The 21,265-nt window shown below is 44.6% G+C and overlaps 1 protein-coding gene across 2 annotated transcripts; it reads right to left on the bottom strand.

Annotated features, from left to right (window-relative positions):
• Window positions 1-9,598: 9,598 nt before the first annotated feature.
• LOC136541664 (putative disease resistance protein RGA4) lies at window positions 9,599-20,767 on the bottom strand. 2 transcript variants are annotated; one of them, XM_066533666.1, is made up of 3 exons: window positions 20,543-20,767; window positions 9,974-13,145; window positions 9,599-9,867 (listed from the first exon to the last, which is right to left on the bottom strand). In XM_066533666.1, the coding sequence occupies exon 2, from the start codon at window positions 13,078-13,080 to the stop codon at window positions 10,018-10,020; it is 3,063 nt and encodes a 1,020-aa protein (XP_066389763.1). In that variant the 5' UTR covers window positions 13,081-13,145; window positions 20,543-20,767; the 3' UTR covers window positions 9,599-9,867; window positions 9,974-10,017. The 2 variants fall into 2 exon arrangements, with proteins under 2 accessions (XP_066389763.1, XP_066389764.1); XM_066533667.1 differs by having other exon boundaries at window positions 9,599-9,864.
• Between the last annotated feature and the right edge of the window lie 498 nt (window positions 20,768-21,265).

Genomic DNA, 21,265 nt, shown 5'->3' with positions numbered 1-21,265 from the left:
GTCCAATGCTCTAGCCCCCTTGGTTCCATATTGCTACAAAGCATCTTTTAATACCATGTTGCATGCATCTTTAATTGTATTGATTAATCAATATTAGTTGTAGCAACTAAGCATACTACCCACATGCAAAACCCATAGGTAAATCAAGTACAGGATAATCAATATCAAAGAAAGTAGACTCCAAGCGGTTCATTAACATATGCATATGAATTGAGATTGCATTAAAGTGAATAGGTAACAAGGAGCCTCATATTATACTTTCCTTAATTCAAAGTATCATTGCTGGTCTTGATCTTCAAAGAGTTGCTTTTGATCACCAACATAAAACTCATTGTCTACTCGAGATCAAGCAACACCACACAATCATCCATACAATCATGCATAGCAAACAAAAGCTATAGATTAGAATAGTACACCAATCAACATAAAATCAAGATGAAAAGTTTGTAAAATGAATCTACATCTCGCTACGATCACACAGACACAAAGATCATAAAATTTGGAGCTAAAACAAAGAAGTTATGAATTAAACAACATTTCCTTTAGTAAAATAATAGATTTGATCTAACCTCAAATTTCAAAAGTGGAAAACATGCTTAACAGTGGTATGAACATGTATATTACTCAATTACAAACCTAACGCAACTTGAACGGATCAAATCGGAGTTAAAACAGAGATTTTATGGCTAAAATAAAGTTAGTGGCAAAACTGTAGATAGGTGAAAATGTATTTTTGAAGTCAATCGAACAAAGTACGCTTTTAAAAGAAGAAGGCGTAATCTGTCAAATACGCAATGGACCGCAGGTTACAAACTAAATACTTATAAGGGTTGTTTTTCAAAACTACAAGGCGAAGGGTTATCCTTCGATATGGGTCGTTGGATTAGATGCGGGCAGCTGAGATCAGTCTAGAGGGAAGAGAGAGAAGACTGGCTAGCCGAAATAGGGCCGACGGCGAGGTGTCTGCGGCGGCGCCACGGATGAGTTCACCAGAGTTCACAAATCCAGCAATTTCGGCCATGGTTAGACTCAAGGGAAATATGGGGAGCGAGAGGAGATGATCACAAACTCACCAAAAAGCTTTTCATGGATGGAGAAGGCATGACGACGACGATCGACTTGGGATGGTTGATGGCGGTGCTTAGGGCTACAGCTGTGGCTCAGCGAAGGTACTGTAGGGCGCGACGGCTTCAACTAGGGTTCGAGGAAGGAGGCACGGCACCCTGGGCGGCTATTTAAGAGGCAAGGCGGCTTGCAGCACAAGGTACGGAGGGCAACGTGAGTGGCGCAGACTCCTGGCCAGTGATGTCCAGCTCGGAGACTGCGCAATAGGGCCACCTTCTTGCTGGGCCATGCGGGAGAAGCGGGGCAGGCCGAGGGAGATGGGCCGGCGTGGAGGAAAGGAGAGGCAAGCCACGCGGAAGCAGGCCGACCTAGGCTGAAAGCAGGGAAGGGGAGGAATGGAAATTCATTTTCCTTTTCCAATTTTTCTAAAGCAATTTCAAAATGCAAATTCAAATCAATTTGAAATCTGACTTCAAACCAGGCAACACAAAATAATATGCAACAACATGAATGCATAAACATGTATGCAGACCTATATTTGATTTTAATTTGATAAAATTTATTATTTTTTCTAAATTCAAATGCTCATAAAAATGCATAATTAATCATTTTCTCCTATTTTAAAATTATTCAAATTTTAAGGTGTTACATAATTATTGAAAATCGCTCTTCTTCACTATCGGATTCAGCTTCTTTGCCAAGTGCCTCAAGCACTTAGCAAAGGCCGATATACACTCGGCAAAGGGCGCTCGGTAAACAGTTTATCGGCAAAGACCTCTTTGTCGAGTGCACTTTATCGGGCACTCAGTAAAGCCTTTGCCAAGTGCTAATCTGACACTTAGCAAAGAAAAGTCGCTGTGATGGCTAATGCCACCATGACGGCGGCTTTGCCGAGTGTCAAAGTCAAGCAATCGGCAAAGGTCGCCGCTTTGCCAAGCACCGTTGACTTAGACACTCGGCAAAGGTGGCCACTGTGCCGAGTGCCACTGACAAGACACTCGGCAAAGGTAGCCTATTTGCCAAGTGTCCTGTCAAGACACTCGGCAAACAGGCAACCTTTGCCGAGTGCCTGGCCCGTGGCACTTAGCAAATCTGTGATGTTTGCTGAGTGCAATGGCCTTTGCAGTCAGCAAAGCATGTTCCCAGGTAGTCACTTTGCCGAGTGTCATGGCCATTGCACTCAGCAAAGTGACTGAAAACAGCCTTTTTATTTGTGTTTTATATCCCATCCAAATAAACAGAAGATATATATAACAAACATCACCAACATCACATATATATCATCAACAACACATATATATCACCAACACCACATATATATCACAAACATCACATATATATCACAAACGTCACATGTCTCAATATATCACAAATAAGTTCACAAGTAATCCAAGTGCTCTATCATCTACAACCACAATTACAAATAGAAGTACCATTAACAACCACAAGTATCATCACCAAGATGGCCAATGAGACTGATTTGGTGAAGGATTCGCTGAAGTATGAGGATCGTTCGATGCCGTCAATTGATTCTGCACAAAGGAGAAGAGATTGCATGTGTGAGACAAGATAAATATATACCATACATGAATAAAACTTTTATACTCCACTAGGTTTGACCGTAAGCATGAACATACAAACTAAAATATTTATACTCACGGGAGTAGAATAGTGAGGAGGTGGAGGTGGAGCGAATAGCGAAGATAGCGGAACTACACCCATAGCGGCGCCAAGACTTTGCATGTACTAAAGAATCTCTGCCATCCTCCACTGCTCGGCCTCCTGCTCTGCCTCTACCCTCTCCATCTTCGCCTGCATCTACTCCTATATCCTCATCTCTTGTTCCAGCTGGGCCTACAATATATTCACCCCAATGTTACAATAATGCAAAGGAAAGGTATGAAAAAACCAATGAACGACGAATAAACCAGGAATAACCTCGAGTGCCTCCACCCGGTGGTGTGAAGTGTCCTGCTAAGGTCGTATGGCTGGGCTCGTGCTCATGCTGCTTGCTGGGGCGACACGGTGCAGGCAGACCTGCAGCGGCGAGGAAGGCAATCAGGGTCACCGAGGTACTCTGGCTCCGCTCCGACGGGCTCTTCTCCGCAAAAAAACATAAAACTGTCAATACAAATTTTTGGCAGCACCTCCCCTGCACGGTGAGGTTTCCAAACCCTGCAAGAAAACCAACGGCACGATGGCCGACATGCACATATATATGAACGACACGATGATCGACATGCACAAGATTATATCCAACCACATATATATAGCAATGTCACAACCACTCCTACGACTCCTATGACTACCACCACTGCTACTCTACCACTACTACTACTGCAACTACTAGTAATACTATGACAACGACGATGGTAGGGCATACCTAGTGGGCGTCGTAGGGGGGCGGTGGTGAAGGGGCTAGGGCGCCGGTGGACAAGGCGACGGCTAGGGAAGCGCCGTGGACGTGGCAATGGCGGCCGGGGCGCCTCCTCCTCCTTCTCCTCCTTCTTCCTCCTTCCTCCTTCTTCCTCCACCTCCTTCTTCCTCTTCTCCTCCTCCTCCTCTCTTTCTCCTCCTCCGGCGGCACGGTGTGGGGGGCGGCGGTGGCACTGGCGCGGTCAGCTACCTGCGTGCGTGTGTGCGTGTGTGCGGTGTGTGTGGGCCGACGGGGTTAAATCCCCCTTTGCCGAGTGCTCCCAATCTGGCACTCGGCAAAATATTTTTTATCTTTTTTTAATTCTCTGCCGAGTGCCACCTGGCCGGGCATTCGGCAAAGAGGTTTTTTTTTTTAAAAAAAATTCTTTGCCGAGTGCCCCCGATCTGGCACTCGACAAAGTATTTTTTTTTAATTTTTTTTAAAATTCTTTGCCGAGTGCCACCTGGCCTAACATTCGGCAAAGAGGGATTTTTTATTTTCTTTTAAAATTCTTTGCCGAGTGCCAGCGTCCTGGCACTCGCAAAGAGGCTCCTTTTCCGAGCGCCAAACGCAGACACTCCCCAAACCGTTTTTATTTTGTTCTTCTTGCCTCCAAACTTTTTCTGTAGTCCTCATACAATCCTGGTACTCCATGTTCCAATGTGGCACATTTCTCGGACTTTTTCTATATTTCTTTAATTTATTTTATTTAATTGAATTTTCTTGGATAATTCAAATTATAACTGCTAGTCATTCGAATAATGAAAAAATGAATGGGAAAATGATATTCATATTATTTAGTATAATGTGAGGCTGTATCCAGGAACATACCACCAATTTCGAACATCTTGTTCATGAAACATAACCACGAACTTGCGGTCGAGTTATTTTTAAATTCTATAAAAAGCAAACGAAGACCGAAAATCTTGAAACTTGTCGAGATGTCATGATATCATATGTGGAGGCTGTGATAAAAAATTGAGGAGGTTTCGCGCAAGTTTGTCATGTACCAGCTGACTCACTACCAGCTGCCAACGATGATTGTGATCTTGATGATGAGGGAGTAGTCAAACGTTTGCTCGTGGCTGCAGATAGGTATGCCATGGACAGGATGAGGTTGATGTGCGAGAGCATGCTCTGCAGGAGGCTTCACGTTGAGAATGTTGCTGCCACTTTAGCTCTAGCTGACCAGCATTATTGTTGCAAGCTGAAAGAAGCCTGCATTAGCTTTATCAGCTCACGTAATAGGATCAAGGATGTTATAGCAACCAAAGGATATGAGCACCTCAAAAAAGCATGCCCTTCTATTGCCATTAATTGATTGGAGGAAGCTGTTAAGTCTTCAGTGTGGTGAGGTACGGTCATCGTCGGCAAATTAGCTTAGTTTGGACTACTGAATAGTTTTGACTTCCCTTATTTTACAGCTTGCAAAGATATATTTTGTGTGACGAACTCTATATATCTAATTGTTTCAGTTGATATGAATTCCTTTTCATTTTGTACAAATTTCTTCTTCAGTCTATTTGACAAAGTCGTGTCCCCAAAAAATCATCTACATTAATCTAATGTGCTTCTTCCTGCTTCAGTTTAGCAATAGCATGAGACACTTTGATGGAGATACTTTAGAGGCCTGTTTAGAGCTTTAGAGGCTTGTTAGTGACTTAGTGCAGATATTTTAGATGCCTGTTTGGAAGAAGGTGATTTTGCATGGGATTTTTTAAGATTTTATTAAACTGACCCATCCGCATGCATGTATGAGCTACGGTTTCAGCCCATAAATAAACAGAAATATACTGTGCCACAACATAAAAACAGTCGACCTGCGGGGTAAGACAGGCCCCTGGGTATTGTATTAAAAAGAAGATTTTCACACGCAAGTCGATAAAACCTCCGAACCTCTGTCCCACCCATAAACTGTGACACTATAGCCAATGTGAGAACAACCACGACCCTAGCCGGGCCTTAAACTGGTTGGCGGGCATGGTGCTCAGGGCAGCGCTAGTGAGGAGGGGCCGTGCTTGGGGTTGCTCGTCAAGGACCATCAGGGGAACCGATGGGGAGGCCGGTGGCAAGAAGAGGGTGGCACCGATCGAGGGCCAAGCTGAAAGGTCCTTATTTGGTTTTTGTAATTGAGTGACAACCTAGGTGGACTAATATGTGTTTAAGTGTAATACACAGGTGATTAGTCCACAAATACATCTTGTGTGAGCAACCCATGCCATGGAGGTGAAATGGCTTGAATATGTTACAAGGCTCACACATGTGATGAAGGAGCTCATTGCATATGCGACATGACATTAAGTCATGTGACTAAGGTGGAGAAGATCAAGACAAGACTTGGCTTGATGGACCGGTTGCAAGCGTGAAGGGCAAGTTGAAGGCTTTGGAGCGATGGACCACATGACGGTGAAGCTTGAGCAAGACTTGGCGTCGATGGACGAAGGCAATGGTGAAAAGCAAGTGAGGTCAAGATCGATGAACCAACATGGTTACGTGATGATATGAAGTGGATCATATCATTTGTTGATTGTGTTGGTGCATGTGTTGCATCGACATTGGATGAGATGGAATGGAATGCGCAAGGCAAATGCATAACCTATAGGGCATTTCATTTCACCGGTCATAGGTGTGTAGAGAAGTTTATGACTAGGTTTAGGATAGATGACCGTACTATTAAGAGGGGCAAACTTGTTTGCATATTGGTCATCTAGTGCCACTTGAGTGATCTAACTTTGCATTGTTGCTAGGATCGAGTGGCATGGTGAATTGAGTGACTAATCCTTTGGAAAATGATTGTGAAAATGCTAACACACTTGCACATGATGGTACACTTGGTGGTGTTGGCACATTTGCAAAGGAGAAGTTATTGGAGTTGATTTGGATCAACTTGGTCAAGTTGGAGAGGAAAAGGAGAAGAAAAGAGCAAGTTTGGGTTGACGGAGGGTCGAAAAAAAGCAACCAAACTTGTACCCAATGCGAATCCCTTTCCTGGGGGTGGCACCACCCTTTCCGGTGTGCACCAGATAGCCTAGGGCGGTGGCACTGCCACCATAGGGGCGGTGCACCTCCACCCCTTGCATGGTGCACCGCCACCCCCAGCAACGTGCTAATTTTACCAGCACCACCCTTTTGTATTTTGGGCATAACTCTTAGCTCCGAACTCCAATTTTGATAATCTAGGTCATTTTGGAAAGCTAATGAAATGCTCTACAAGCTTGAAGTGGTGGAAATTGATTTGGAGAAAGTTTTGGTCACCGGACTGTGTGGTGGCCATAGCGTTGTGGCACCGCCCCTTTTTCCAGAGGGGGGACTCATCGGGGGGCACCACCACCCCTATGGCGGTGCACTGCCCCCTATGTCCGGTGCTAGGGTCCCAACAGCTAGTTTGAAATAGCCATTGCAATTCAATCATTTGGCACCGCCACCCCTTGTCCGGTGCCCGCACATTGTTGTCCGGTGACCACGCAAAATTGTGGTACTTTGCTCCAATGGCTCTATTTGGCTTGGAGGCTATAAATAAAGGTGGAGCTTGGCCTTGGGCTGGTTGTTGAGCACCCTTAATCCTTGGTGTCTTGTGTAGGTGTGCTTGGGATCCCTCTAACTCACATACGCTTGATAGTGATCATCCGAGTGAGTGTGAGTGTGATTCTAGTGCGATTGCATCGTGAGATTGCATCGAGTGGCACTAGGTGATTGAGTTGCAAGCCGGTGGTGCTTGTTACTCTTGGTGGTTGCCACCTTCTAGACGGCTTAGTGGTGGTCTCCGTTGAAGCACGCAAGAAAGATTGTGCGGTGCTCTGGAGAAGTGATTGTGAGGGGGATTGTGCTCACCGCGTGGGAGCCATGAAGAGCAAATCTAGTAGAGCGTGTCATTGAGCTACCCTTACTTGTGGGTAGGTTCTTGCGGTGCCCAACATGTGGGCTTGGCGGGTGATGCCAATTAGCCACCGAACCACCAAGTGAGCGGTCGACACAATGGGGACTAATGTGTTGGCAAGCACATGAACCTCGGGATAAAATTATTGTGTCATCCTCGTCTTCCCGTTGGTTTGCATCCCCTTACCCAAGCCTGTCTTTATATTTTATACATTGTGCTTGTGTAGTTGCTCTTGTAATTAGTTAGCTTGTGTAGCTTGCTAGTTACCTTCTTGCTTATGTAGCATAGAAGTAGCTCTCTGGCGTGACTAATTTGGTTTGAGTAACCTTGTTAGTCATATTGTTTAGTTTGTGTAGCTAAGTAATTTGCGCTCTATAATTTGGCTTGTGTAACCTTGTTATTGAGCATTGCTAGTGAGCTTAGGTGGCTTTATGTTTTTGCTTACTAGTTTGTGTAGGAGCTCTCCCGGTTGCCAAAGTACTAGTGCATAGGTTTGTGTGACCTTGCTCTAGAATTGATTAGGTGAGCTCTAGCTAGCTCGACACCTTTGTTGCATAATTAAAATCTTAATAAGGTGCATGAGAACTTAGATAGAAGGGTATAGTTGTGGCTAGACCGATAGTTTTAATTCTGCATTTGCTTTGGTTAGCCGATGTGATTAATTTTAGAAAGGACTATCCATCTCGACACTACACATGCTTGGGCGGCGCTGGTCAAGGGCCGTCGGGTGGACTGATGGGTGAGGACAAGGGATGGCTAGGGAGGAGGAGGTGAGCTTCGGTCGTAGAAGATGATGATGAGTAGCCGAGGAACGTGTGGCAACCTCTAGTGGCCGTCGATGAGGACCCACGTGACGACCGCAGAATGAGGAGAATGGCTACGAGCGTCCGGATCTGGCCACGGCCGAGTTCGACACACCGTCGATGACGGCGGAAGGGCATGACGGCAACCTTGCTTGTGGCGGTGGTGGGGGAACTTCCGCACATGGGCTCAGGTGGGCAAGTGCAAAGGGTGGAAATGGCCGAGTGGATTTTTTGGAAGCCATCTCTTGGGTCAAGAGAAGTGGGTAGTGGCCTAGTGGGAGGGAGGGGAAAAGGAGGGGCCAAGAAAGTTGGCTGGCCTTGTTGGTAGTCTGCTCAAGTGGGTGTTTTTTTTCCTCCACTGCCAAATATAGGATAGGTAGTCTGCTGGAGAGGCGAGGGTCTGATGGATGCAGATCTAGAAGGGCTTTTGCGCTGCCCGCTGTAGTTAATATATTTGAAGGTCACAATTTTTGAGGTTCTAATTGTCATTGGAAGTCCAGTGTCTTTTGTCCTGAAGTCATGCATTGCAGCTAGGCCAACTTAAAGTTTCAGAATCTCTTCTGAAAACCCAAATCTTGAAAGATATGAAATCTACATTGGTAGTTTGTAATTCTAATCGACAAGATTCGAGAGGAATGGAAGGACCCATCAAGTCACACGAGTGACATGATCTGTCAACGAAAACGCGTGCTTTGCGTGGGTTGATTTGCTTGCCTCATGTCCCCATGTCGTGCTTCACAACTTCCGTCGACTGTACCTGCTCGTTAGTAAAACATTTTGTTTGAGCAATGCTCGTTAGTAACAACTCGGCTTCCTCGGAAGCCCACTCCCCAATCCACGTTACGTTGGTATTGAGTGCACCAAGGGGTGAGTGAGCCCAATGGGCTTTTATCGAGGGAGGCCCACCTACTCAGCTGGCACATTCAGTTTGTAGTAGAAAACCTACTAGTCCCTCCATCCTAGAAAGAAAGTCGTTATGGGATGCGTGCAGGTCAAATTTTCTTAACTTTGATTAGGTTGGTAGAAAATGCTTGCAACATTTATATATTTAAATAAGTTTATTATGAAAGTATATTCAACGATCTATCTAATGACACAAATTATGTATTAAATATTAATATTCTTTTATATATAATTGGTCAAAGTTAAACAAAAGTTAATTTCTCATGAAGCGAGAACGACTCTATTTTGGAACAGAGGGAGTATATATTATTATGTATGGTCTGATGGTTCTTCCTCACCGTTTAAACTGAAATCTTGATCCTCTAAGAAAAACCCAATTGAAAGCTTGATGAAAATTTTCTTTTCACCTCCTTGAACTGGTTCACTGTAGCCCCATCCTAATTCTAACTTTTCTGACTTCAATCAAATTTAAGAAATGAAGCATGCAAGGTCAGGAACTTATCAACACTCCAAGTCTCCAACAGTAATATCAATTCTTCATAGTACATGTTCACAAACTACAAGCAAAGCACATAAGGAATAACGGCAGGTGTAGTTCTTGGCATTACAAGCAAGGTAATCTCATTATATATGTATAAACGTCATTACAGAGACAAGATACCCAAGTAGCATACGCTTCTATTAGAAGGCAACATAAGCATGCATGCTTGCTGCTGCTACCAGGTACGTCATGGATCATTGCAGTCGTTTCCCCAATCCCGGCTTCCATAGAGCATAATGTAGACTTTCCTGCATGTGCGCTCCTGCAATATTATGAATATAGCTAGTCAATGACTTGTGACAAGAAACAAAAGGTGGACAAACTGAGAGCATGCGAATATGTAACAAAATTTCAAACATGGAGCCTACCGTCGTCGTCTTGCATGTAGTAGCTAGCGATATTAATGCAAAAGCTATACATCATCATGTCCTATAACGACATCCAGATCTTCGCCATGAAGTTCGCTGCACTGCTGTTGAAGCCCAGGCAACCACAATGAGGAGACCTCTTGCATACTCTCGTGCAGTCCCAGAAGTCGCAGGCTGGCCAACTTCTCAACGCAGGTCAACCTTGGACAGCCCACCACACGCAGCTCTTGTGCTTGGGGAAGATTGGAAACCCTCTCCAGACCATGACAAGCTGTGATTTGAAGACAACCAGAGAGGAATGGGAAGTCCTCCACTAACTTAATGCTTCCTGCACTGGTTAAATGTAGCTGCTTCAAGCTGGTGGCTATGTGTCCAAGCTGCTGAGGGAGAGCTCTCAACTTGGGGCATTTGTTAAGTTTCAACTCCTTCAAACGAGGCAGTTGCATCCTTAAACATGGCGCTTCTTCAGCTTGTTGTATTTCAGCAGCTCCATCCTCTGATCCCCTTTCTTTACTTGCTGTTGTTGCTTCTTCTTCAGCACCAAAGGTCCACTCCTCCCAGTCGGGCATACCCCAGATGATCAATGTTTCAAGCTTGGGGAAAGTTACTGCCTCTGTAGATCTATGATTACCCACCCTGTAGCCAGCAAATTCTGGACCAATCTTGGAAACTGCATTTGCTCCTTTGATTTTCAGATATTTCAAGTTGGGGAGCAGTCCAATTGGTGGAAGTTGGACACATGATTTACAACCTCTGAGCTGCATGTATTTCAGAGAAGAAAAATGAGTATCTTTAATTTCTAGCCACGGGGGATAGTTTCGACCAAAGAATTGATTAATAACTAGATCTTCCAGGTTGCGTGGAGGAACAAGCTGTTCAAAGATCTTCTCAACATTGATTACATCCTCTTCAGAATATGGTTCACCCTTACGTTTAGTACACTCTAAATTTAATTCCTTAAGATGGTATTTGTCTAGCAATGGATATGTACTACAAGGAGATGATCTTTCCAATTTAATTATGTCAAGCCTTCTTATCTTGGAAAGATGACTCAACTCTTCCAGGTTCCATCCATCTTGCATTTTAGTTCCATTATCACCGCCACCACCAATCGGAAATCCACTTAAATCATTGAGTAACTTTAATCCACCAATCCCTTTTGGAACTTGTGTTATTGGTGTCCCCTGAAGGCCAAGACGCCTCAAGTTCCATAACCGAGTAATTCCATAAGGAAGACTATGCAAACCATCACACTTCTGCAAGTTCAATATTTGAAGGTTCACTAGACAATAGATGGACTCCGGAAGACAAGATATGTCAGTCCCATCAAGATCTAGTAGTCGTAGATGGATCAAATGTCTAATACAACGTGGAATGTGTCGTATAGTTGAACCAGTCAGGTCCAAAACTCGCACCTTTTTGAGTCTTCGGAAAATTGTATTGTCAACTTCTGATGCCTTATGGCAAATAAAAGTCCTTACTCCAACCAGCTCCTTCTGCACACCTAAGAACCCCTTGCTTGGAACAATTGAAATATGTCGTAGCTTTGACACATATTTATCCTCCAATGAATATGAATCTCCATAAAAGAACTCTTCACCTGATAAATGTTGGGCGAGATTCCTCAAAAGATCATGCATTTTACACCTAGAGTAATCAGCCAAAAAGCGAGGGTCTGGTTGAAGGAGATTCCTAGATATTAATTCATAGTAATAATCTTCGGCTGTCTCCTCTAGATCTTGATCCTCTTGCTTTTGCACAAAACCTCGAGCAATCCAGAACCTAACAATGTTGTCACGATGGATGCCAAAATCTTTGGGATACAAGGCGCATAATAAAAAACATTGCTTCAAATGCTGTGGTAGCTCATCATAACTCAAATACAAAGCACCACTCAGCTCATTAGGAAAATTGCTCATAGACCAAGCACTTTTGCTCATAACCTTTCTCCACTCGTTTTCATTTCTCCCTTTAGTTGCTAGGACACTAGCAATAACCTTGATTGCAAGAGGAAGGCGGCCACATAAGTGAACAATCTCTAACCCAGTATTCCGCAAGTTTTGCACTTCAATATCTTCAGTAATGTTCATACTCTTCCTAAGTAGGTCCCAACCTACTTCTGGTGACATGAAGTCAACGTGATGCTTATATTCCACCCCAATTGCATCCGCAACCGAATCACTCCGAGTGGTAACCAAAACTATTGCTGTAGCTGCAGTTCCAAAAGGAATTCTCAGCAGATTGGTCCATACCTCATGCTTCCACACATCATCCAACACAAGGAAAACACTTTTATTTTCAGTGGCTTCTTCAAGCTTTCTGGCAAGTTCTCCAGGAGTTTCATCAAGCTGATATGGTACATTAAAATTTCGGAGAATTTGTTTTAAAAGATCAATTTCAATGTATTCCTGAGAAACACAAATCCACACTCTTTTGTTGAATGTTCCTTTTATTTTGTCGTCATTATATATCTTTTGAGCTAGAGTTGTTTTTCCAACCCCTCCTGTTCCAACAATACCAAGCTTGTAGGTTGTATTTCCCATATTTTTAAGTACTAATTCTGTTAATTCTCTGCAAGCATGTAAAATTTCCCTTCCAACAATGTTTGGCTCCACAAGCGGCCAAGTTTTCACTCGCTGTACTGCTGGTATTTCCGTACTAGGTTGCATTTTCTGAAGCTTTAAGACAATCTCACCATGATTCCAAATCTTGTCAAGTTCAGTATTGAAGTTCTTGATGCGGACAGCAATATGATGACGTCTTTGAATATTAGGTAGGCAACGGAAAAATGAAGAACATATAAATGATTCAGAGCATATATATGATAATGAATGATCCGGTAGCAACTTGTTTCCTTCTAATCTTGCCAGGTCAATAATATCATCAGCTTCATACAGAGCATCTTTTAGATCAGAAAGCCAATTGTTAACCGACTCTTTTGTTCTTCTTTTCTCAGCATCATTAAGAATAGATTGTATTCTGTGCATAATTGGCACTAATTTTTCCAGCTCTTCTTTTACCCCAATAATCAGATTAGCCTCCTCCAAAATTATTTCTTGAATTTTCCTTGCACATGATACAACCAGATCTTCTAGTACTGTTGCCATTGGATAGTCTTGAGGGAGATGCAGCAAATATACCAGCTTATATGGGAGAATGGACAATTGTAGGGCTGCAAGCGGCAATGCATAACATGTGTTAATATGGTTTCAAATTAGACAACACTGTGGAAAACAATATGAATAGTGATGTGCACCAGCTTGATAGAGTCATGGGCAATAATGGGCTTGTTAGCGCGACATGTCAGTATTGATACGTTAAGGGCAATGGGTACTCTCATTTTTATAAAAACTCATAACACAAGTACGACAACTTATTCATCAAATTTATGCACAACTCTCTAATGCTTACCAACCCAAGCTGGAACATGAGTTAATGAACTAGTAACCATAACTACAGTGGCTACCTTAGCAGATAACAAGAAACATATCACTAGATTAGAACTTCTAACTAAGAGAGGAAAAGGTGCCAGAAAACCAGATAGTGGTCAACTGATATGGGAAAGAAAAGGTGTAAATAATTTTTTAATTAAGGGTATTTCTTTTTCCCTACCTAGTTTATAGAATTGCTAGCTTACAATACCCTGGAGGGAAATTAGCTACAGGGATATTTGGCAACCTAGCTAATGATAAGCTAGCCGCTGGCTTCTAGATGCTAAAAGACACCAATGCCCTTAGCTGCTTGTTGTGCACAACATAATGCAAGTCCCCAAGTCGAAGCAAAAAATAAGTTGAAATAAGCTCTATGTCTGGAGTTATGTATAGCCTAATCTTGCTCTACCACCATGTGTACTACCAGTATTCCTGTGTGTACATGACTATATATATGAAAGTCACCCTCCATAATGGGTGTATGGTGTTCCCCAATACCTTTCTATATGGTATCACGAGTCCTGGCCTAAGTCTTCTCGCTATCCACCCACCGTGGAATCCAAGTTGCTACCCTACCACTTCCGATCCCTTCCCACCCTGTTCCCTTCCCTGTGCTGCCGATCCTGACCTCACTAATCGTTGTACCTCCCCACGTGCGTTTCCCCAACCATAACCCTTGCCCCATGTGCACGATCCATGCACACGTCAGCATATCTGGAGCCTCTCCTGCCTCGTTGCTACACCTCCTCCATCTCTAATGTCAGCGGACTGCTCCGCCTTGAGTGTCAACATGGCCTCCACTTGTATGGGCACCTTGCCTTCATCTGGATCAGACGTTGCACTACACGTGTATGCCAGCCCCTACGCAATAATCATTGTCAAGTCGCATGTCTAGATGACCCTTGAGTTGAACCATCCAAACGTCAACTAGTGGTCTTCCTTCTTGTCCCTATGTGGAAAGTTTGGCACAACCTGAAGATCCTCAATGGCCCATTGATGAATCCCGTGTCCGCAGCTGGCTTCTTAACTCCATCACTGATGACGTCCATGACCTCTCTAGGAGCCCAACCAGATCACCCTAGAGATCTGGGCCATTGTCGTGGAGGCCCTATTCTAGGCGAACATGGCCTCACATGCCATCTTCTTGAGTCATGAAATCTACTATATGACTCAGGGCGAGCTCTGTAAAACCCCACATCCAAAATATGATTTCAACATAGCTCCTCACATGGAATATGCATGTATACGCGTAGCACATCACTTACGCTTTCGCCTTCATTTCGTGTAAAAGGTTTTATAAGGAAAATGGACACGGTGAGCCATTAAGTTTGATTTTGGTGTTTGATGAAGAACATGACCTTCTAGATTCATCGCCCGAGGCTGGTTTTCCTGGCTTGAAACAGAGTATCACGAAAATCAAATTGTATTTTCTATTGCCTCCTGCCTGAGTTGGTCTGCCTACTGTCACAACGTAACTCAATGGCACCATGGTCTAAAGCAGCAGAAGTAAGATGGTGAACTGATGCCATCGAAAACCTGGCAAGTCATGCTGCATAAGCTAGTGCTCGATCTAGCCTGATTCGATAGTAGGATCCTCCTGCTACCTTCTTCTCAAATGTCCATCCGTGTCCCTTGAAGCTAAGATCGACAAGATGATAGATGTCTATCGCCTCTCAAAATCCACCTATCTGGCTCCAACTCTATTCTTGTGCGCTTTCATGTTCTGAATGGTGAAGAACTTCATTAAAATCCCCTAACTACATCCAAGTCAATGGCGAGGATGCCCTGATGAACTTCAACATCTCCCACATCATCTTATGGTGTTCTGTAACCTATGCCTCACCACAGATGCACATTAGACACCGTGGCTCACTCCCACACTCTGTTATGATGGTATCAATGTAGTATTGAGAGTACGGTAAAAGATAATCTCTAGTATTATCGTTCCAAATGATGTTGAGGTGTTGACATTGGATTGCGATCCAAATCACACATCAGCAAGGCTATCATGCCCTAGGTTGCAATCAACCTATCACACGTAGCAAGGAACTCCAAGAATGACTAAACCAATCTAAAGAACGGTTAGGCCGACCTAGAGTCCTTCGCCGCAAAATCTTGGAAACGCCTCCTGGGATGAACCATCGGGGAGGAGCAGGCCTAGGGTTGTTCTAGGATCAGCAAGGCTACCTAGAATGGCGATGAATATCCTAGAGTGATGCAGAAAACAACAAAGGGTTGGAAAATGTGAAGAATAGGATAAAAGATGCAAAAAAGATGATTGAGTGTTGGATCCTTCTATCGATCATGATCCTCTGATGTATATAGAGGGGTGGTCTTATCCTAGTAGGAAACAATTCCAACTCATGTTTTCCACGTTTCCTACACCAAATCCTATCCAAAGATCAAATTGGAAAGAGTCCAACTCGCACTATGGCAGGGAAACCGTCCTAGTCGATTCTATCGGGCTCATGTAGGAGCCGAGCCAACTGGATGAGCAAGCGAGCCAGCCTAGCCGGTTCCCAAGCCAACTAGGCCGGTTGGGTGGTTGATGGCACAGGTGAGCCAGCAGGCCTGTCTCATTCCCAAGCTGGCTAGGCCGGTTTTGCAGCTTGTGATGTAGCAAGGGGCGACTCAGCTAAGCGCGCAGGGGTAGGCAACCGGCCTAAATGGATTAAGGACCGGCCAGGTCGGATTGACAGTGAGCAGCACCATCTTCTCCTTCTTTATTTCTTAGGACTTTGATGCAATATTCCAAACATATTTTTGTGATCACATTATTGCTAGAAATATTGCCTGAAAATCCATTTATGCTTCCTGGTCATTTTTTATCGTCAACACAAGGCTTAAAGCATCTAGGCCCCTAGTTGGGTTTTGGTGATTAATGACAATACGAGATTACTATGACTAACGTGTGTTTTGTAGAGGCAATTAAGTTAGGTCATGGTAATGGCAATTGATTGGGCAATCATGGTTGTCATGCCCCTACAATGAAAATCATTTTGGTTTTTAAAGATGGACGACAAGGTTAAAGATGGACTAGTTCTAAGTGTCGTTTGGTGTTGAAGAGACACTTAGAGTAGTTTAGGACTTTGTTTTTCCTTTGGCTGTACTATTAAGGGGGTATGGACTAGTAGCTTGACCTAGGTGAGTCTAGTGGGTTAGGTGTGGTGCACACTTGTCAAATCTAACATTAGGTAGCTCAGGAGTAGCCCAAAGATCAATTGGAGCGAACTTCATTCACATATGATTTTGAGTTGGAAGTGAATGGAGGGTCAAATGTTGACCGGACGCTGAACCGGTTGAGACCAGACGCTGGCAGTAGAGTCTGGTCAGTTCATTTGATCAAGGAGAAGTCGTTTGGTTGCGACCGGATGCTGAGTGAAAAGTGACCGGACGCTAGGTGCCAGAGTCCGGTCAACTACAGTAAGGTTTCAGAGAGGGAGAATCCTGATCGGACACGTATGGTCAGTGCTGACCGGACGCTGGTCAGGTTCTAGTTACTGACCGGACGCTGAACAGGAAAGTGACCGGACTCTGGGTGCCAGCGTCCGGTCAACATAGAGCAGTTTTTGTGATCGGACGCTGAAGAGACACTTAGAGCAGTTTTTGTGACCGGACGTAGGTCAGAGTCCGGTCATAACTTAACAGCTCTATGGCGGGGAGAACTAACCGGAGCATTCGGTCACCTTGACCGGAGCGTCCGGTCACCCCACAGAATGCTGACGCAACCTCCTAGCAGTTCGTTTTGAATGAGGGGTATAAATACTTCCTCTATTCATCCAAGGAAGGTCTCTTGCCCATTTGATCAACTGAGAAGCACCCTTGAGAGTGCTTTGGAGAGCAAGAGTCTAGTGAGGTGATTGAGATTTGAGAATCCAAGATTAAGGCCTTATTAGTGCAAGGAGAGTAGCAAGTGTGCATCCACCCTTCTCATTAGGCTTGTTGTGGTCAAGTGAGAGTTCGTGCTTGTTACTCTTGGTGATCGTCATCACCTAGACGGTTTGGTGGTGATTAGGAGTTTGGTGATCATCGGGCAGAGCTTTGTGGATGACCCAACTCAAGTTGTGAGCGGTTGTGGGTGATTCACCATGACAGAGTGTCGAAGAATCAACCCGTAGAGAGCACTTGATCCTTGCGTGGATCAAGGGAGAGCTACACCCTTGCGCGCGTGCTCCAACGAGGACTAGTGGGGAGTGGTGACTCTCTAATACCTCGGCAAAACATCACCGCGTTCCTTCTCCTCTCTTTACTTTGAGCATTTACATTTGAGCAATTCAATTCTTGTCTTTACATTCTTAGAATTGCCATGCTAGAGTAGGATTGGAACTGAGGGTGCTAAACTTTTGTGCGGTAGATCCTTAGAATCACATTCTAGGCACAAGGGGTGAAGTGGGCTAAGTGTAAGGTTTAATTATTGCAAAGAATTTTAGAATTAGCCCAATTCGCCTCCCTCTTGGGCATCTTGATCCTTTCAAAGGCCACCACTAGACCCTGAGCTACTTACAGCAAAGGCATTATCATAACCTAGAGTACTTTTGAGACCCTCCACCCGTGCTATATGGACTTGAGTTTCGACAACACAAAGCACATTTGGGGCAACATTTTTCACTATATCACGAAGCTCCTCAACTGTCGCGGCATTGCCCAAACCTCGACAGTTCCAGCTGAGGCAACTCATTGATCTAGGCAGCCATCCTCAATGGAGACCACCGACTGACCCTCTACATTGCTCTTCGTTAGATCTCCAAGCTTCTTCTTTTCCCTAGCACAGACATACTATGGACGAGGAGGTGGGATGACCACCGATGAAGCCCCGCTCATGGACACTATCAGTTGTCTCCTTGTGTTATTTGCCACCTCCTCTTTCTTAGATTCTTGACTGTCTTGAGTAGGCTGGTTGCCGAGTCGGCAAGATTAGCATCCAGGGCATCTCCCAACCCATCCTCCATCAACCCTCTCTTCCGAGAGCCTACGCTATCTTCACCCTTAGTCTTTTTCTTCTTCCACACACCATCTCTCGTCCACCCAAACCTGCCACCACGGCCTTTCGCTCGCCTATGGTCTCGCATCTTAGATCCTCAACCGGTTTATTAGGTCTCCCCTGCTCACCTCCCATAGATGACCAAATACAAGGTGTGCCCGCTCGTCAGGAGTCTCTCCAGCTATCATCTAATCACCGAATGGAAGCTCTTCATCTGTAAACTCGTCAGTCCCGTACTCTAGGTGAACATGACGCATCAAGCCACAATGGGCACAGTAGCGAGGCATCCCTTCATACTTCACTAGAAGCAGCATCGGAGCACACCCTTTTAGGACAAAGGTGACAAAGCAGACCAGATGTCTGATCGCATCTAGGCTCACCTTCGACCTATGAAAATCCCCTCTGCCATTCGACACCACCTTCATCTCCACAACAAGAACCTTTCCTACCTTCCCTTCTAGAGGCAGGATTTTATGTATCTGAATCCATGCCTGCACACTGCATGGAAGCCTCGCTGGGACAAGTGTAGCCACATCGAACTCCTACGTCATCAACACGTAACCCTTGATCCATGGTCCTTCCTTCATGACCCTCTTCCAGTCTCCCGGGCAAAAAGACTGCACACGGGCTATGTTCCACGCCGCTCTCATCATTGAGAACATGGACTGCTCATTGAACTGCTTGGAAGTCAATAGCCTGTTGCAGCCAACCACTTCACCTCTGACAAAATACTCATGTTCACGCTTTCCTAGACCGCCCCGTCCCTCCCTGCCTCGCTTAGACGTATAGTCCTGAGAAGTCTCTCCACGTCATCTTCCATCTCCTTCGATTTTCCACTGGAACCTTCCGTCGTCATTCCTTGCCGACCGCCAAATGAAATGCTCTCGAGGAACCTCTGCCCTCTCACCAAGGCCGAGTAGCTATGCCAGGCAGCCTCGTGATCAGCCCGAGCGGTCAGGAGGGTAGGGATGACGGTGAAGCCGTCCGAGATCCTCCTATGGCAAATTGCCGAGGAGTCACCAAAGCCTAGAAATCCTAGGTTAGCCGCCGCGCTCTTTTGTGTCCAGACTATAAACGATCGTATTTATATGTGTCCACATATTGGGTCATTTGGGCTTTGGGCCCATTTTCTGAGACAGGCCTTTTAACACGCGCTAGTACAAATGTGCACAACTATGATGAAATTTTACTGAAGAGCCAAAATTGTGTCACAACAGCACATAACTATGATTTTTTTTTTTTGTTTCAACATGGATCATTGGTGATGGGTCCCGGGCACACTGACTGTTGGTGACGAAGCTTGATATTGTCACAAATATCATCACTGAATGGTACAAGATATCATCGCAGATCACACGCGCCCCTCGCCTACGTACATCTGCCTCTGAAAATAGGCTATATTGACATAGACAAGCCTATGAAGAAGCTCGTCTCTATAAATAGATTTACAGAGACAGTCACTTTTTGACTATGTCCTAAAATGATTCGGCTGTCTCCGATGTTCACTAGGTATTTTAGGAGATGTGGATATTTTGTGCCTGCTTCTGTAAATAAAAAAGCCTTGTCTCCAAAAATCAATTTTGTGCTAGTGTTTAGGACTAGTCTGTGTGTCTGTGATTCTACCGTTACCACTGTGGACGAATATTAGGAGTTACCGACAGGAACATTTTTGTTTCCAGTAGTGATTGCTTGTGCCTGCTGTACCACCATGTGTACTAAACACTTATAGTAGCCCTATGTGTATATGGCTATGCATATGAAAGCCACCCGCGTAACAGGTGTGTGGTGTAACATTTCTAAATTGCCTCTACACAACTTGTGTGCTTATCATTAGCTGGTTGGAGTCCTAATTTATATAAGCCACAAAACAAGCTAGGTTGTTTTTTTTCTTATATATGTTAGGGTGATACCATCAGGACCTGCAGGCCAACAAGGTTTCCGTAGCAACCAACCTGCATAGTCTGAGCAGAGCAGAGTTGAAGGATGAGACAGGTGGTTGATACTGACGCATGTTAGCTACCCAACGGAAATGTGAAGAAACAAGTTCGTTGTATATCAAGACATGTAAATTAAGTGTAGCCTTAGCAGAAGAGTCGAAGAGAGAGGGAAACAAAACATCTGAACCTTTTATGGGAGCAGATACAAGTTTTTGCTTACCAAACTGTAAGGATGTAGAAATAGAGCAGCCGACTGAAAACCCAAAGTGCACTTCTTACTGAAGTAGCATCGCTTCAGCAGGGAGAAAACGGTACCTTGCAGAAAACTTGTATGTAGCTAGTAGACAAGTCTACAGACTCACCAATGTTTTCACCATGCACCGGTGCTAGCTTTGAGGCCTCGTGTAATGTAACTACATATATAAGCCGGGCTTGCAACCTCAGTGCAGTCGCAGTCGCCGGAGCCTGGCACTTAAGAAGATTTGGAAAGATTCTTTGAGCCTTCTTCGAGTTGACGCACAAGTCATGTGCAGTGTGCCATCACAGTATTGAACGCACGTCACAGCAGACACATGTTTAGGCACGTCCATTGGATTACATTTCCAGGCAGACGATGAAATTGAAAGGAATTAAATCTTCGAAACTGAAAGCAAACAGCCATTGGATCACAATTAATTTCCACGCAGAGGATGGAATTGAAAGGAGTAAATCTATGAAATAGAAAGCAAGAGTGACTGTTCGACGGCTTAATTATTCAAACAAAAGAGTGACTTGTTCCACGCATGCCATGCACTCCGCCTAGTCCTGTACTCTCCTGTCCCTGTTATTGCAGTTTGCAGAATTTAAGGCGGCCAAGTCTACGGAAGGCACTGAAAATGGGCCTCTCACTCTCTCGGTGACAGCCCCTGTCCAAACTGCTCCACCGATGGAGTCGAAACTTGGT

Source organism: Miscanthus floridulus, chromosome 3 (assembly GCF_019320115.1).
Source record: "Miscanthus floridulus cultivar M001 chromosome 3, ASM1932011v1, whole genome shotgun sequence".
NCBI lineage: Eukaryota > Viridiplantae > Streptophyta > Magnoliopsida > Poales > Poaceae > Miscanthus > Miscanthus floridulus.
This window is presented reverse-complemented; position numbering and strand designations above follow the sequence as displayed.